This window comes from Melospiza georgiana, chromosome 1 (assembly GCF_028018845.1).
Source record: "Melospiza georgiana isolate bMelGeo1 chromosome 1, bMelGeo1.pri, whole genome shotgun sequence".
NCBI classification, from domain to species: Eukaryota; Metazoa; Chordata; class Aves; order Passeriformes; family Passerellidae; genus Melospiza; species Melospiza georgiana.
In genome coordinates, this window is record NC_080430.1 from 109264745 (window position 1) to 109282023 (window position 17279).

Here is a 17279-nt window from a genome sequence, read left to right on the forward strand (position 1 = left end):
GAGTCATCTAATACTTTAGTGTTGTGAATGTGGGAGTATTTCTGTCAGACCAAGGTTTGTTAGAATAGGCAGCATCAGTAGGCTGGCTTGCCACCAGACTGCTGTCAACTTCTTTCACTTTGCTTTCTCTGGCCTACATTAGGCACTTGTGTGTACGAGCAAAAAGGTCACAATTTTGCCAGGGTCTGTTCCTTTCCCCCTGGCTGCTGGAGGAGACTCAGGTAAGTGCTTGAACACAGTATGTTAACACAGTGGTTTTTTAACCCTTGTTTCCTATGAGAAAGGAATGTGTTCTGTGTTTTACAGCTGAGAGCCAAGTACTGCATACACTAGATATCCCTGATCTCAGCGTGACCACACGTGACTGAGATGGGGGTTGAACCTGGAAGCTTTTGCTTCAATTCACTAGATGCTCTTACCAGCTTTCAGCAACACCTCTGCTGCACACAGCTGGCATTTTTTAGTGTTTGGGGATGTCATTGAAAAATGTCTCATGACTTTGCTTCCTTCTGCTGGTGGTATTTTTATTATGTGCAGCAGAGCTGCAATAACAGTTTGCTCTCTTGGGATCTTGGCTCTGGGCCTGTGATATGTTTATGCCACACCAAAAATTGAAATGAGAACTCTTGGCTTGACTTTTAAACATTTGACTGAGTACTTTTCCCCTTTAAAGTGTCTCACTCCCAAGAGTCTAAAATTTTGAATTTTGGTTGAATTTGGGAAGGGAGCGTGTACTTCACTAGGAACGAACCTGACTGGAACTTGGTGGGGGGGGGGGGGAGATGTCTGCAGACCTCTATGAGCTTTGTATCAGGGCCTGCAGAATAGCTCTGAGCACTTTTGAAATCCTTGTTGGTATCCATGATCCAAACTTGCAGATGCCAAGCTCCAGATACCTTGCAGACTAGAAGTAAGGTGGGAGTGGTGGCTCTGTATTAACTTCACTCTTGCCTTGTCAGAGAATTGGTATTTCATTCTCCATCCAGCCACTGGAGAGAGCTCTAGAGATCTTTAAACAGGTTTCCAGAGCAACCTCTGAATGAAACTGGCTGTTCAACAGCTTGGGACTACAGCAGGAGCACCTCAATGGGTTCTGCTGCCAAGTGAGTGTAATTGATCTCTGTCAGGTGTTTATAAAAGGCTCTAAGGGTGACAGTGTGCTGCTGTGGAAAAGGTGCTGATTTGGGCTCAGTTCTGAGGACAGTTCAAAAGCAGGACTGCTGCTGCTGTGACCTCCTGGGGCTGATTTTAAGCCAGTTGTTGTCTCAGTACTGGGATAGATGTTTCCAGTGGTGCAGTTACATTGCTGTAGTGCCTCACCTGGCTTACAAACAGGGTCTGTCAGCTGTGATACCCAGGCAGACTGGTAGAATCTACACTGGTAGTTGTCCCTCCTGGGCTGCATGTCTCTGTCATTTCCCTTCTGGAAGGAAGGCAGGGTGCTGAGGCTTTACTGAAAGGCGGGAACTTCAAGGTAACAAAAAACAAACAAAAAAACCCTCCACAAGCAAACAAACAAACAAACAAACAAACAAACAAACAAACAAAAAAGAGCAAGAAAAAAAGAAATCGCTAGTTAGAGCACTAATAATCAGATGTTGCAGAAGGGGGATGCAAGCTGATTGCAGTACCCTTTGTTAGAACTGATTCTACAGGTATGCATTTTCTATTTGTTTGTCTTTGAATTGTCTGTGACCTGGTTGAAAAGCAGCACTTTTCCCCTGGAAACAGACAAAGCTGTCTTGGGGTGTGCTGAAGACTAGCAGTGAAGAATCCCCCAAAACAGCAAGGCACAAGTGCTTGCTGCCCAAATGGAAGGAGCATAATGGAGATGTCTGGGAGCAAGGAGTGAGCTGGTGTTTTTCAAGTCTCAAAAGTTTTGTGCTTTTGAGGAAGGGGTATGTGAGATCTAAAGGAGAGGATTATTGACTGTTGCCTAGGGCCAGACAATGTTGACCTCCTGCCCAATAGGAATTTGCTAAAGTGGAGCAGCAGGAGACCCTCCCTAAAGTGTCACTTGTGTCAGCTTGAGAGCTCAGAGCTTGGCATTTCATAAGTAAAGACTTGGACATTAACAGAGGGGTCTGTGATGGTTCTTTGGGATGTGCAGATCTTGGACCAATGCTTGGTCCAAGTTCCAAAACCAAACCAGGAAAAAACAGTGTTTCAATACAACTGTGGAAGACAGTAGCTAACAGGAGATGGTGCTCAGCACTGCAGAGATTCACTTTAGGTGAGTTCCCCAGCATGGTCCCTATCTGGACTGGAATGACCTAGGCTGTCTGTTGGCTTCTTTAATTTTAAACCAACATGTACTTTGAGAGAAGGACACTTTCTTTTAAAGTGGTAGGAGCTGTTGGTTGTGGTAGGAGCTGTTGGTTGTCGAAGACCTCCATGTGGTAGGAGCTGCTGGTTGTCAGAGAGCTCCCTGGCCCCTGAAACTCTATGCTCAGTAGCTTTAATATGCCAGAGTGATGCTGTGGGAAACTTAGAGCTGTGAATGGCTGTCTTAGTAAACAGGAGCCCAGGACAAGCTTTGACTTTGGATGTGGTATTACAGCATAATATCGCTTTATGTCTCTGCACTGAGCATGATGGGTAGGAATTTAAGAATAAACAAATCCATAACTCTGACTCAAATTCAGGCAGCTTGGTGCTTCTTCCCTGTTGTAGCATCTTGCAGCTACAGCAGCTTCCAAAGCGGGCTGGGTGATTTGTGCCGTCTGTCTCCCTTTTTCTAAGAGTGAACAGGACTGAGGTGGCTTTGTTTGGTGTCTTTTTAAAGGTAAGACTTCCAGTCTAATGACTTATTTAGAGAGAAAATACTTTCACCTCAATAAAGTTCTTTGAATTATAAAGGACATTGCTGTTGGGTTACTGAAAACCCTTGGGGTTTGTTTCATTTATAACATTGCCTCAGGCCTTCTGCTGCATCCTGTTGGACTGACCTCCTTTTCAACCCGTGCTGGCAGCTGCATTGCAGAGCTATCTTTTCCCTGGATCCTTCAGGGTTGTCATATGACAAACTTGAACTGTGACCCTTTTGTGTCTTACCAGGACAGCAGTGCCCTCTGTGCAATGTGGCCAGCAGTCTTCCCCACGCACGCATTTGTTCCGAGCCATTTAACAAACTGAAAGTTTCAAATGATGGCATTTCATAGTGTTTAATAGTATTGACTGTAAAGCAAATGAAATGGTGCTGAATACCCTGTGTGCTGCTTGTAAAAAAATACAGCTTCCATTTCTGCAATGTGCCCTGGGTTTTCTGTGGCTAGCATGTGCTCTCTGGTGAATCTCTTTATATTTTTAATAAATTTCAATGCTTCCACCCTAACAACAGTAGCATTTGCTGCTATATGTAGTCCAGCACTGGTAGTCATTTCTAATAAATGGGGGGTTTAAACAGATTTCTCTAAGCAAAGTGGGCAAAGTCATTTTGCTGAAGTCTTGCAGAGAGTGTTAGGGTAAGAATTGATATAGTTAACACTGCATCCAAGCAACACCATCTCCAAGTGGTGTTGATGCTGGCAGGCATTGCCCTGCTGAAGTTACAGAGACTGAGCACTCGTATTTGTACAAATTACATTCATTACCGAGAACCCTCCAGTAGTGATAAGAGACTGGCTGTGCAGCACAGATTGGCTCCAAGATAAGTAGCCAGTCTATTGTGCAGCTCATGGTAATCTTCCTCTTCCCCACCCCTAATAATAAATCTTGGGGCATTTTGGAAAGCGTGGGGGTTGCTCATTCCAGTAGCTTGAATATAAAACTACTCAATGTCATCATCTCCTACCAATTGTATTTTCATAACCAAGCAAGGCAGCTGACTGAGGTGGATAGGCTCAGATACAGTGTTCTGAATATCTGGATGCTTTCACTGAGTATTTGTTGCCCTTTTAAAGGACAGAGCACAGATGATGGCTGGGATGAGTTTCACCTGGCCATGTTCCAAAGCTAGGGTGCACTCACAGTGACAGTTTTCCTCATGAAGAGATGGAAACCTCTGGAGCAAGTGGTAGTAAGGGCTGTGCATGACCTGGGGCTCTGCATAGGTACTGTGTGTTAGTACCTTCTTCATAGTTGGCTGATGCTTTCTCAGTGCAAGTCTGTTTGGCAGACTTCAGTAAAATGGCAGTTATTTATCCTACCATATTTGTATAATTTTAAAGGAAGAAAGAACTTTGTGGTTGCTTTGACTGAAATAAACCATCAGCTGGCAAGCGCTTGCTTTGTCATTTTCAGTATCTAATCTGCAAGGATTTTTGGATTGCTGGTTTTCAACGTGGAAAGCTGAACATCTGTGGGCTAGTTTTATACAAGTAGGCATTATAATCCTACCAGTTTAGTTAAAACTTATATTTACATGAAATTCTAATGTTTCTGATGGGTTTTTTCTTCCTCTCTCCCCCATTTAGGGTTTGAAAAGCAATGGAATTGCTGGATCATCAGGTTTTAGCCTTACGAAGCAGATGCTCTGTCCACGAGTAACCCGTGTCTGTCTCAGGGACTTGATATTCTGCATGGAACAAGAGAGGGAGATGAAGCATTCTCTACGCTTGTACCGTGCCCTTCTGAAGTGATTTCAATCTTGCATTTCACCGTGCTGTCTACTGCCAAAGATAACACTGAAGCATTGTTGCACTGTCTTGAAATTCCAGTTTCTGGAAAATGATCCGTTGTAAGGATAACTCTTGTTTACAGATAAACATTTTTATTAAATACCTAACTTAGCACCTGTAAGGTTTTTAATAATACTTGGCTTAAATCTGTCTGTAAACCAGTGAAAACACTGAGCTGCACACATAAGCACCTATCTGCTTGCATTGAACTGTCTTACAAGCTCTGAGGGCTTGATAAGTGTCCCTAGTTTATGTATGCCACTTGTTTCAGTACTCCAGAGTCTGCAACATCTGTTCTATGTGTAGTGCCACCTTCCAACCCCATCTTATTTAGGGAAACAAATATCATTATAATGGCACAGCATAGCATGGCAACTGTATTTAATAATGAACCAGCAGTCAGTAAACCTGCTAATGTATTGCTTGTGTGACTCAACATCTTAAATTTTCTGTGTTTAGAATTACTACTGGATGCTCACTTGTGGAGATAAATAGCAAGTAAAAGGAATGAGGGGTCCTTTGTACCCCACACTTTGCCTCAATTGCCTTCAGCCTTTCCTCTGAGAAGGTGACTGAGGGAAGGAGGACAAATCAGTGATTGAAGTACACCACACAGTGTAGCTAGGGCATACTTAGATGGTCATGGAAAATTTGGAGTTACTAAAAATAAAAGGAATAAAAAATCCTAAAAAGGGAGGGTAAACAGAAAAAAACAGTTTATCTTTCTGTGGATACAAAAAATAGCATTGAACTTAAACATAGATGTGGAAAGAGATTAACAAAACCTGTACTGACTACAAAAAAGAGAAAAGTTGAGATTCATTGAAACTCTGGAGCTGAAGACTCTCCTTGGAGAGGAGCAGTGTTTGCAAAGCACAGGATTCACTGCTTTAGAATATTGTTTTAATACTTTATTGTGGTGTAACAGGGAAGCTTCTCAAATAGAAAGTATTTAGACAGTTGCTTTGTTCCCATTCAGTGAGAAGGAGGACTCTGGATTATAAAGACTGTTAGAACAGGTTCAAAGATTGTCGGCTTGCTGTTAAAGACTGCCTTGTGGTGCAAGGAAAGCCCTCTGGGTCACCCTTCTCCCCAGGCTCCAAACATGTTGCCTTTCATGACACAGCACTGTATAGCATGGCTGTTTCCCAGGACTGGTGGGAAAGACACTGACTGCATTCACGGAATCACAGAATATCCTGAGTTGGAAGGGATCTACCCCAAGGATCATCGAGTCCAACTCTAAAGTGAACGGCCCGCACAGGGATCGAACGCAGAACATTATCAGCACCATGCTCCAACCAACTATTGAATGGCTCCCTGCTGAATTTTCTTTTCTTTGACAAAAAACAAGCTTCCTAGGGTTACTTGGCATGCTGCTTCAAAACTTGAAGCAACTATTCACACAACTATTCTGCACTGTCAGAACCGCTGTAGATGGTTCCCAAATTCACAAAGTTGTGAATCAGTTATGTTGGTTTTTGTTGGAACGGTAGTAAACAAATCTAGTAAATGAATGCTGTAAATTATTTATATATGTATATATAGCACATATATATATATATAAGAAAAGCAGTACTTTGACTATAGTTTGCAAGATATTGATGGCATCAGGCAAAATTGTTTTGTATTATTAAATGCTTAGCTTTACTTTTTATGTAAAGTGCAGCATTTTCCATATTTGTGTACTGTTATCTTATTGATCAGATGTTAAAAATTATTTTAAATACTGCATTAAAGCAATTATTTTATTAAAAATAATAAGTTGGTAACTTTGTTTCCTGACATGAGAAGTTGAGCATCTGACGCTGTCAGCACCATGACTAATGGTGTGACTTGGAGAGCCAGTCCCAGCTGTCCGCCCATCACAGGAGCTGGCACGCCTTCCTCATGTAACATATTAACTATGAACATCTCAATTTGAAGGGGTTTTAAAACAGGGAGGTGACGGAGAAGAGGATTGCTGGAAAGAGGGAGGGTGAGCAGGGAGAAAAAGAAATGTCTCTGATTTCCTACTGTCAGCACAGAGACTGGGTTGTGGTGGTTTTTGGTAACAGCTGGCTAGAGGTGAGAGCTTTGCACATGTTCTGGGAAGGGAAGGCATGAACTGTGTCAGACGTCAGCAATGTGCTGTGGAAGCACTGTCCTAAATAACTTTTAAAGCAACTCACAATTAATTAAATGCAGGCTGGAGAACCACAAAGAGCATCTGCAAATTGGCCTGCCTCATTCTCTTGAAACCAGTGCAATACTGAAGTGAAATATGTTGGAGAAAATAATTGATAAATAGATATATCTAAAGGATTATGGATGATTCAGGTGTTTTTATGGCCTACCTATGATGAAGATCACATGCTTTTATTGCTGCCAGAACAAGTTGTCTCTCACCAGTAGATTCTCCCTGTGTGTTCCCTGTTCCCCCATGTGTCATGTCCACACCCACCCCACTCCCAAAAGACCTCTCAAATCCAAAATTTGGATTCTCCTACTGTAAGGAGTAGCAGATGTTTCAAAAAGATTTTTCAGCAAGATTTTAGGCCTAATTTCAGACAGGGATGACTTTGTCCTTGGTGCAAAAACTGAAAATACTGGTTTCCTTGCCAAGGGTTCATCCTGCCCCCAGCTGAGCTCAGCTTTGCTTCTGAGAAAAGTGTCCTCTAAAATGGCATTTATTTAGGAGATACCTGGGCTTTGCTCAGCTACATCAGGAATTAAAGGAGAGATCACCAGGGGTTCACTTCCATGTTTTTCCCTGCTCTTCCTGCCCTTTATGGGAATACTGAAATCCCAGTCATAAAGTTATAAGGTCAAAACCTGCTATCATGCTCCCTTGCCTTTCAGTTCTCAGTGTGCTGATGTTCAGACTTGGGAACCTAGGGGAACTGTCTGTGCCACGGGTGCTGGGAGGGCTCTAAAGCTTGCTCCAGGCGTTTCCTGCTTTCCAGCTGGCCTGCTAGCCTGGTGGCTGTTTGTGATGCACTGAGCTGGCTGGGCAACTATCCCTGCCACTGAAGTGCTCAGCCTTCAGAGAAAAGGGTGTACAGTTGGGGGGAAAGCTGTTGTTGCTTGCTCTTTACTACTATCTCAGCAGCATTCTATGCCAAGTTTTGTGTGCTACTTGCTGGCAAAAGGGGGCCTGTTTCTCCTCCAACTGCTGCTTTTTCCTTTTATTGCCATTTTCAAGTTTTAGCACTGAATCTAGCCCTTTGCACCGTCTTTGACTCCAGCTTTTCCCTTCTCCCCATGGGAAAGCCTAGCTGGAGTGCACTAACACACCCTGCAGCTTTGTTTGAGGTTTAATGAGGAAGGTAGCAGGGGATCGTGAGACATTGCTGGATGATTCCTCAAAGCCATTGCACTCTCTTGGACACTTTGACACGAGTAGCTTAAGGCTACTGTTTGCATCAAGTTGTTCTAGGCCCCCTCTCTTTGTAGGCACCTGTGTCCTGCCATGTGAGTGCACTGTGCTGAGCAAAAGTGCTGTCAGCTGTTCTCCAGGTTCATTTCTTTGCTCTGTTCTTTGCTTTCCTCTTCATTTGTAATCACTGGGGTGAAGAGAGAAAGACTAAAGCAAGTGAGGATGTCCTGAAGGGGCAGACAGTCCAAGTGATTGGACTTGGTGAAACAGGCTTGTTCCCAGCAGCTTTTCAAATGAGGGCTGCTGGGTTTCTGAGGCCAAGTGCTCCACACTCTTCCCTGTGCATGCAGCACACAATGTCTGTGCATGCTGTGAAAGCTGGATGGCATTGTTATCCCAGGTCCCATGGCTGTAGCTCTGGAAATAACTACAACCTGTAGAGAAGGCTTCACTCCTTTGAGGGGTACAAAGCTGAGTACCAAAACTAAAGAGCACATCACACTGGACCTGTCTGTTTTGGCACTTTGGGTTCTGGGTTCATTGCCACGCGTCAGTGCCTTGTCCCTCCCTCATTAGATACAAAGGCTGCTTGTGTGCAGGCCACAATGCCACTGTTTCATTTGGTGCAGGCCTTCAGTAACCTAGATAAGCACCCCATTTGTAACACTGAAGGAATAAGCAATAAACTTTGTCTTTTCCTTTCAGACATATCCTACACAGGCCTATTCTCTCCTCTTGCAGGCATGAGCTGGTCACTCACTGCCTGCTCTCTGTGGCCATTCTGGCATGTTAGCTGATAACTCTGCTACCCAGTCTCTCCTCATGAGCCCCTGTTTCACAGTTTCCCTTCGAGGAACCTGGTTTTGGAAGGTTTTTTGGTTTTTTTTTTTTTGGTGTGAAGAAGGGAGGGAAAGGAAGATTTTCATCCTGGACTTTACTTGTTGTTCTTGAGTGGAAGAAGATTGTGGCACAGGTCAGCCCACAGCCCTGAGGCTGCTACTTTGTGCTCCGGGAAAATCCTTGCAGGAAGCTGGTGTTTCATGGTGGCAGGTGCCTCCCATCTTCCAAGGGGATGTTTCCCTGGCAGAGCCACCCAAAGTTCCTACTGGACACCCTATCAAGAGATGGTCGTCCATTCTCTTCCCCAGCTCCATCCCACAGTCCCACAGCTCTTCCATGTGTCTCATTGTCCCCTGTGTGTCTCGGAACTAGCAAAGGGTACAGAGCCTGTTCTGTGTGATTCAGGTGGACACTGAGGGGTGTCAGGACCCACACTGAAGCCCCAGAGGGTTACCAATATGTGCTTCACCAGAGTTCTGCCCATTTCCAGTGTCACTAAATGACCACCTCCCCTGGGGCTGCACCCTGGTGGGAGGGAGCAAAGGTGGGGGTCTTTGCATAGGTACTGCTGAGGCATAAAGTGCCTCTTTTATCAGTTTGGCATGCCATGCTCCTGCTCCACAGGCTTTGTTTGATAACTGCCCTGCAGTTATCAGTAAGCAGTTACTGTCTCTACCAGATCACAGGGAATAGTATTTTTAAATCTATTTGAAATGAAAAATTATCTGACAGATCATCTGTATCTGTTTTTGAAAGCTAATTCATAATTATGTGTAGTTCCCCAAGCTTCTTGAGATATTTGCTCTTCTACTTTGAAGTGTTTAGCATGACGGGGTTTATTATTTACAGTTATTTTAAGGTGTTTCTTATTTCTGCTCTTAGAAGCTGGAAAGGAGGATTGAAGTATTTTTTTCAAGGAATTATGTGTGAATATACATGTACTTTGTGTGTATAAAGATGGCTGAGTAACTTTTAAAAAGAAATACTCTATGTAAAGACTGAGTTATAACAGCTCCCAGGTGTGAAACTCCAGCAACAAGGAGAGAGGGAGGAAGGAGATAAATTATCTTCTTTCTTTAAGAGGTTTCAAGTTTTAATGTGTTAAAATCCTTTGATACCTTTATGCAAAATTGGGCAGAGAATAAAGACTCCCTTGAAGAGCTGATCAGCGGGAAGTCTCAAGAAGGAAGGGTAGGAAGAGGAGAATGCATACAGAAAACGGAAAACAGAGCTTGCTCCTCTCTTCAGGAGCTTCAGTGATACATTTACATGCATTCTGGCAGAAGCTTTCTTTTAGAGAAAAGACAGAAAAGGACCTTCCTAGAAACAAAATAGGTGACTATATGTAGGCAGGCTATGTATTTAATGAAGCAGACTTACTGAGGAAAAAATCCTTATATTGTTGCTTCCTGCTAAATGCAATTTTCATTTTTAACTTCACATCTCTTAAAAATTGGAAAACTCCTCGATTATCACCTCATCTCTCTTTGAAGGAGTAGCAAGTACTATCACCAGCACAGAACTGAGCTACTGCGGGCTGTGGGCCACGTGCTGTCCATGGGAGTTGGTGGCTCGATGCTGAAAGAAGAAGCTGGAGTAAGGAGAATGTGTAGCTACATTAGACACACCAGGAGCTGTGTAAATACATCGTGGGCTACTCAACATCTCGTAGCTGAAGCAATTTTCCTCTACTGATGTGAATAAACCACGGTTGGAGGCTTATAGCCCGTGTGAGCACCTGCCTTGTGTCAAGCTGAGGTGGTAATCAGGCTTGTGCTACCTCTTGTCAGGGCCAGGTCTGTAATTTTCTGCGCCCTGCCTTTCACCAGCCCATTCCTTAGCCCTTTGCAGACTGGGTTGGTGGGTGGTGCAAGCTCAAAGAGGCCTCATCTCACACAGCTCTCAGTCTTTGCTTCTAATTTGAAAGCTTTAGCCTTCTTTATTACAGGGAAAAAAAAACCTGAAAGTGACCCAAACATCAGGTACAGAGGGCAAATATTAAAAGTAAGCTTGTTTTTGCCTTTGAAATTCCACACTTCTTAGAAGCTGTTGGGGAGTGATGCCCCAGAGCTGGGGAGGATGGCTCCAGAAAAAGATCCCCTCAAGTGTGCAATCAGCCCTTCACAGCAGTCTGCTCGGGATGCTGGAACAGAAATCAGCGTTTCGAGTTTTTTTTTTTCCCATGCGGTAAAGAAGAACTGTGGGAAGGTCCTGCCTATGTCCTTACACAAAACCAGGATATCCAGTTATTAGTGAGAGATCCCTCCAGGGCAAGCTCAAATTTTGCAACACTTCCCAAGGCAGGGAAAATGCCCTGGGCTAGGGCAGTCTTGGAAAGAGAATGAGTCAGGAGCCCTTTCTTTTCTTCCTTTCTTTCTTTATTCCTTTCTTTCCTCTCTTTCTTTCTCTCTCCCTTTCTTTTCTTTTTATCTTCTCTGTAGTCGTGCTCAAATAAAAACTTTGTAGGACTGAATACTTTGCAGAGACCCAGCTGTTCCAGACCTCCCTGTGCCTGGGTGAGGCTCCTCCACCTCCTGAGCCAGACTCCTGCCTTTTCAGACTTTTTCTCCTCAACAGGCTCAACTTTCTGCAGTTCTGAGCCATGTCTGGGAGCAGGGCTGACCCCAGGTGCAGCATCCTCCAAGGAAGAAAGCCCGCGAGGTGCCACCCAGCCCTGGCAGAGTGGAAGGGTGATTCTTTGGTGATTCTTTCCCCTCCCTCAGAAACACACGGATGATTTAAAGAAGGGATCAAGAAGAGATTTAAAATTCCTGTTCAGCTGTCGCCCGCCTTGGGCGGCACCTGACACGCGGGAGCAGCCGAATGAGCACAGGGCTGTGGCAGGGCGGGTGGCACAGGGCCGAAGGATGGCGGGCGCTGCCGTTCGACCCTCCGGCAGCTCCTGCGCCCCGGGAACGGCGGAGAGGCTGCGCTGGCGGAGGCAGCCTTGAGAAAGCTCCGCCTTGGCTCGGGGCCCAGAGGAGCCAGCACCACCCTGCTGCCCCAGGGCCGCCGGGCCTGCCCGGCCCGGCCCAGCCCCAGGGAAAGGCCCTGCCCTGGGGAAGGCGCTTCCCCTCGGCGCGCCGGCGGCTCTCGGCCAGAGGGAGGGTGGGACGCCTGGCTGGGGGGGTGTGAGCCCTCAGTGAGCCATGATTCCCTGGGTACTCCGTGATGTGACGTGGCACCAGCCTCCTCTGGCACATCTCTCATTGAGGTCTCCTTGAGAAGCCAGTCTGCATGGCAGGCAGTAAGCCATGTGTGAGGGGCTCGAGCTCCTCCCGTCGGGATGCAGCACAAATACTCCCTGGCTCTTGGAACAAACATCACCAGGCAGATCTGACCAGCATGCAGTGGCTCTGCTCCCAATCTTGTCCTCTCCACCTGTTTTCTGTGGTGTTGGATCTCCTTTCCACCAGTTCTTTATCCCTACAGCTGCCTTAGTTTTGCATCTTTCCCCCCTGCTCGTGCCTTGCACAAACCTGCTGTAGCACTGCCTGCCTTCCCTTGCTGTTCTCCCCAGCCTTCCCTTTCTCGATGTTTTAACCCCTGGGATATTAAAAGTATAAGGTGTACTCCCAGTAATAAACACTGCTGGGATAGTGGTGGCAGCAGATGAGGACAAGGCTGAGGTACTCAACAATTTTTTGGCTTCAATGGCAACCTCTCTTCCACATCACGCAATTGGATGGACAGCAGGATGAGGACTTGGGGAGCAAAGTGTTTTCCACTGTGTAAGCATGACCACCTGAGGAACCTGAATGTACATAAGTCTTCCAGAATCCTGAGGGACTTGGCTGATGTAGTTGTCAAGCTCCATGATATTTGAAAAGTCATGCCACTCAACTGAAAACTCAGATGACTGGAAAAAAGGAAACATTGTACTCATGTCTGGGAAGAGTAGAATGGGGGACCTTAGGAACTATGGACCTGTCAGTCTCAGCTTCATGCCTGGGAAGATCATGGAACAGATCCTCCCAGAAGCTGCGCTAAGGGACATGAAGGACAGGGACATGATTCAGGACAGCCATCACAGCTTCCCCAAGGGCGAGTCCTGCCTGACCAACCCAGTGGCCTTCTATGATGGAGTGACTGCATCAATGAACAAGGGAAGGGCTACATATGTTATCTGAGTATCTGTAAAACCTTTGACACAATATCCTACAACATGCTTCTCTCTAAATTAAAGAGAGAACAGTCCACCCAATTTGGTGGATGAACTATTAGATGGATAAGAAATTGGTTGGATGATCATATCTGGAGGATAGTGGTCTATGGATCAGAGCCCTGAAGGAAATCAGTGACAAGTGGTGTCCCACAGGCGTCCATATTGGGACTGGTGTCACTTAATATCTTCATTAATGACATAGACAGAAGATCAAGTGCACCTTCAGCAAGTTTGCAGATGACACGTAGCTGAGTGGTGCAGTTGACACCTGAAGGATGCTATCCAGAGGGACCTGGACAAGCTCAAAAAGTAGGCCCATGGAAACCTCATAAGATTTAACAAGACCAAGTGCAAGTGCTGCACCTGGGTTGGGGCAACCCCAGACATGAGTGCAGATGTGGGAAGAAGTCACTGAGAGCAGCACTGATGAGAAGGACTTGGTGGTTCTGGTGGATGAGAGGCTGGACACGAGCAGGCAACATGTACTTGCAGCCTGGAAAACCATCTGTGTCCTGAGCTGCATCAAATGCAACATGGTCAGAGGATCAAGGAAGGTGATTCAGCCCCTCTGCTCCGCTATGATGATTCTGTGAATTCTGAACTGGGAGGGAACTGTCTGCTTCATCCAGACACCCTCCAGCCTGACTTGAACTTCTGTGCTTAGGCAAAACCCAAGTGAAATGCTCATGGACCAGCAACACCCAGACCAGGTGCTTCCACCTTCATCTTTCACAGCTGTTGGGCACTTCTGCTCTGCCAGAAGGCCTGCCTTCCTCTTCAGCTTCCATGGCTGCTCTGATTCTCCTCCCCATCCCTCAAATAATTTGTTTCCCTTGGATGACTGCCATCCCTTCTCAGCCTTCTTCAGGTTTGCTGCTTTGATTGCCTTCCACGGAAGACGTCTCCTGCACAAGCAAGTCCTCAGCTGCCCCTTGTCTGAGCTGAGAGCTCACAAAGTTTATCGCAAACCTGTTGTCCAGGCAGGAGTTGTGAGCACTTGGGGGTTCCTGTGGACGTGTCAAGACATTAAATCAATTTGAACAGGGCTAAAATAGGGCTGATACTTTCTCTCCCATTATCTTTGTTAATGAGTAGCAGTGCCAGTCCTGTGGTATTTGTGATCTTGAGAGCTTCCAAACCTTGAATGTAACTTCTCAAGAGCCTTGAGGAGTGCTGCCTGCAAAAGTCTCTGCTGTCATTTCTGCCTTTCCAAGGTGTCAGAGAAGCAGGTTCCCTTTTTCCCAGGGAAGGACAGCTGAGGTGGAGCAGGTTTCCTTCCCTAGATTCCTGTGTGCACCTCCTGCAGAAAGAAGGCACACTGTCCCAGGCACCTGCTGCGCTTCTAGGCTATTAAGCTGTTTCAGGTGTCTCGTTCAAGTTGGGCTTTGCTGTGATGCCAATAAAAACTTGCTGGTGTTAGGCTTCTGCGGCATCACGGAGAATGCCATGAGAAGGAAGCGTTCACTTCTCAGCAGCTGAAACCCTGCACTGGGGATTTCCCTCCATCTAGTTTTTGGTAGTTCCCTTTCCCAGTGTGCCATCCTCTATGGATGTCCATGGCCCATTGCTTGAGGCAATGTAGACCAAGGACAGCACTATATCTTACCTTCCTAAGATTTACCACAACAAAACCTTTTCCTGAAATTGGCAGTGAATCCCAAACTGACTGAAAGGTCACATCTTGTGACACCTCCGAGCATGTGGGGCCACTGTGGGGTGGCACTTTGCAAGCCCTCTCCCTCATCCTTTTGCTTCCTGATTCTGCTCTGTGTTCAAATGGGCAGGGAGCTCTCAGAGAAAATGGAAAACAGTCTCCACTCCCATGGGTTCATGGTTTTGCCTTCCATTGTGCCAAGAGCAGGCTGTCTGAGGGAATACAAATGGTGCTCAGCACAGGGCTTGGATAATTAATACTGTTTCTTTCAGCTACAGTATTACTTATGCCTCTGGTTGATATCTACAGTGATAAAGATCCAATCATTTCTGTGACTGAACAAAAGAAATATATGGAAGGAAAAAATGGAATTTTTGCTGTTTGAAATTAATATGGGCTCAAAACTCTCACATTAAATCTCCCAGAACAAAATCATCCTATTTTCACGACCCCAGGAAAGGCCCTTAGATGCTCTCCTAGGAGCTTATGTGCCTCCCTGTACCCAGACCTCCCTCCCCAGGGCAGCTGGGGAGGACAGGGGCTTACCTGTCCCACAAAAACATGTGGGGACAGATAGGTCACATCCACCACAATGGTACAGGGCTTGTCTGCCACCCCCAGCATGGCTGCAGTGGGGAGACAGCATTTTCCTGCTGCTCCTTGGGGAAAAAAACTCTTGCTCAGTGTATCCTGCCCCAAGGCAAAGCAAAAGCCGTGAGGAGTCGCTCCAACCTGCTGTGGTTGGTTTAGACTATAAAATTGTGGGGGATTTTTTTTGCTGTTATTTAGTGAGCAACTGACTGTGAATTTAATAGATGAGTTTTGCTATCAGTAACAACCCCCCTAACCCCCAAGCAGTTTATTTCATGTGTACAAGAGTAAAAAGAGGGAAAAGTAAGAACACCTCTGGGGAAAATAAGGGGTTGGGAAATGGCTGTAAGTGTAAGCACAGGATTGCCAAACCCACATGTTCAAAAAGTATGAATCAGATCTCCAGGAATCACAAGACTGGTGGTCTGAATTCCAAGTATGAAATCTGGGCAGTTCCTGAAGGGTATTTCCCTCCATGTTTTCAATGCTCTAGGGGAAGCTGTATGCCCTCCCTTGGGGAGAGAGTGTTGGTGGGCTGGAGTTGAGGCTTACACATGCTTATAAATCCATCCTCCCTTTGCTGGAGCCTGAGGTGGTTGTGATGCCCTCCAAATCCCCCAAGCCTGGGTGTTGCAGTGCTCTCCCCACTGTGGGGCATTGCTGCTGCTCCCACTTATCCCCGATGCGCTGCCTGGAAGCACAGCCAAGCCCCAGTGCCCACCTTGCCACAGTGGGCAACGACAGCTGCTTGTACCAGGATTATTCTCCTCCCTGTGGATAGGTGGTGAGGAAGAGGCATCTTTATTTAGTCCTCAGACTTTAATAGGAGAGAGATGTAGCTTTGAATAGTCCAAAGATGTTTTTAGCCAGGGCCATAAAGCCAGCTCAGCACTGCCCGAGGTAGGGAGAGCTGCCTGCAACACCTGTTCTGGAGGGACATCAATTGTTTTTCCGTACTCTGCAGGAGCTTGCTTTAAGACAAAGCTGAAGCTTTTTTATCTGGGGTTACAAATTAATACCTCCTCCCTCAAAGTTACTCAAAACCCCCAAAAACCTGAGAAGAAGAGTGCTGTGGCAGACTTCCTTTGTACTAGACCAAGTGGCCCAATTTGTTGGTGCCTGAGCCCCCAGGCAGGGAGCAGCCTTCGCCCACACCTCCAAATATGGATGTGCTGGCAGGAGAGAGAAGCTTCCTCTGTCTCCTGTCTCACTTGAGGGCCTCTAGATCTATAACTGATCTAAACTGCAGTTGCCCAACTCGGCCTTGCAGAGTCAGCTTTGCTGCAAGTCCTTTCTTGTTTCCCTCTGGAGTCCCTCAGTTACCATCTGCGCCACAAGGTCGGTCCTTGCAAGCTCTTTGGTCATGCTACAGCTACTCAGCTACAGCTGTCCCACCTGAAGGAGCAGCGTGACCTCCATGGGAATCACTCCCTTCCTGGGTGATTGGCTACACAGCACCATGAGATGGCCTACCCAAGCCCAGCATGGTAGTTTTGCTTCCCTGCGCTGGACCAACTTCTTTTCTGTTTCAGCCGAAGCCACTCTCATCTTTGTGTGTTGCCTCCTTGTTGCTCTTACCTCTCAACTCGTACCAGTCAGGACTCATTAGTGTGAAATGTGGGGAAATCCCAGGCTGCATGGCTCTTCCTGAGCTTCTGTTGGCTAGGCAGATCACCTGTTGCAGGGAGAGGATTCAGGAGTTAGAGGGAATTGCATGCAAATGGGAAGAGCAACCAAAGAGTCCCAATTCTCCCAGATCTGCTGAGGCTAAAGACTGCAGCTGGCATTGCACCTGTTTTGGTGAGGGGTGGAGCTGTGGCTGTGCAATGGGTAAACCTCACAGCCTTTCTCCTTCAAAGCCAAGCATCATATTTTGCTCCAAAGCACTTGTACCACCCACCTGTGAAAGAGGAGTACCGGTGACTTCCAACTGGATGGACAGCAACCAGCAGGCAGTGAAACCACTCACATCTAAAAGGAGCAGCAGCTCTTGTAATGGTAGCTGATGAGCAGAAGCTGGTCGGTTTCCAGGGCAGGAATGACTCACAGCCC

General features: G+C 46.2%; 1 protein-coding gene across 1 annotated transcript in view; it reads left to right on the forward strand.

The window, feature by feature from the left end:
• TAF4B (TATA-box binding protein associated factor 4b) overlaps positions 1–6319 on the forward strand; it is a 71083-nt gene extending 64764 nt beyond the window's left edge. Inside the window, exon 15 of the mRNA XM_058029649.1 lies at positions 4416–6319. Within this exon, the coding sequence (XP_057885632.1) occupies positions 4416–4580 (165 nt within the window). The 3' untranslated portion in view covers positions 4581–6319. The remainder of the gene's footprint in view (positions 1–4415) is intronic.
• The last annotated feature ends 10960 nt before the right edge of the window (positions 6320–17279 follow it).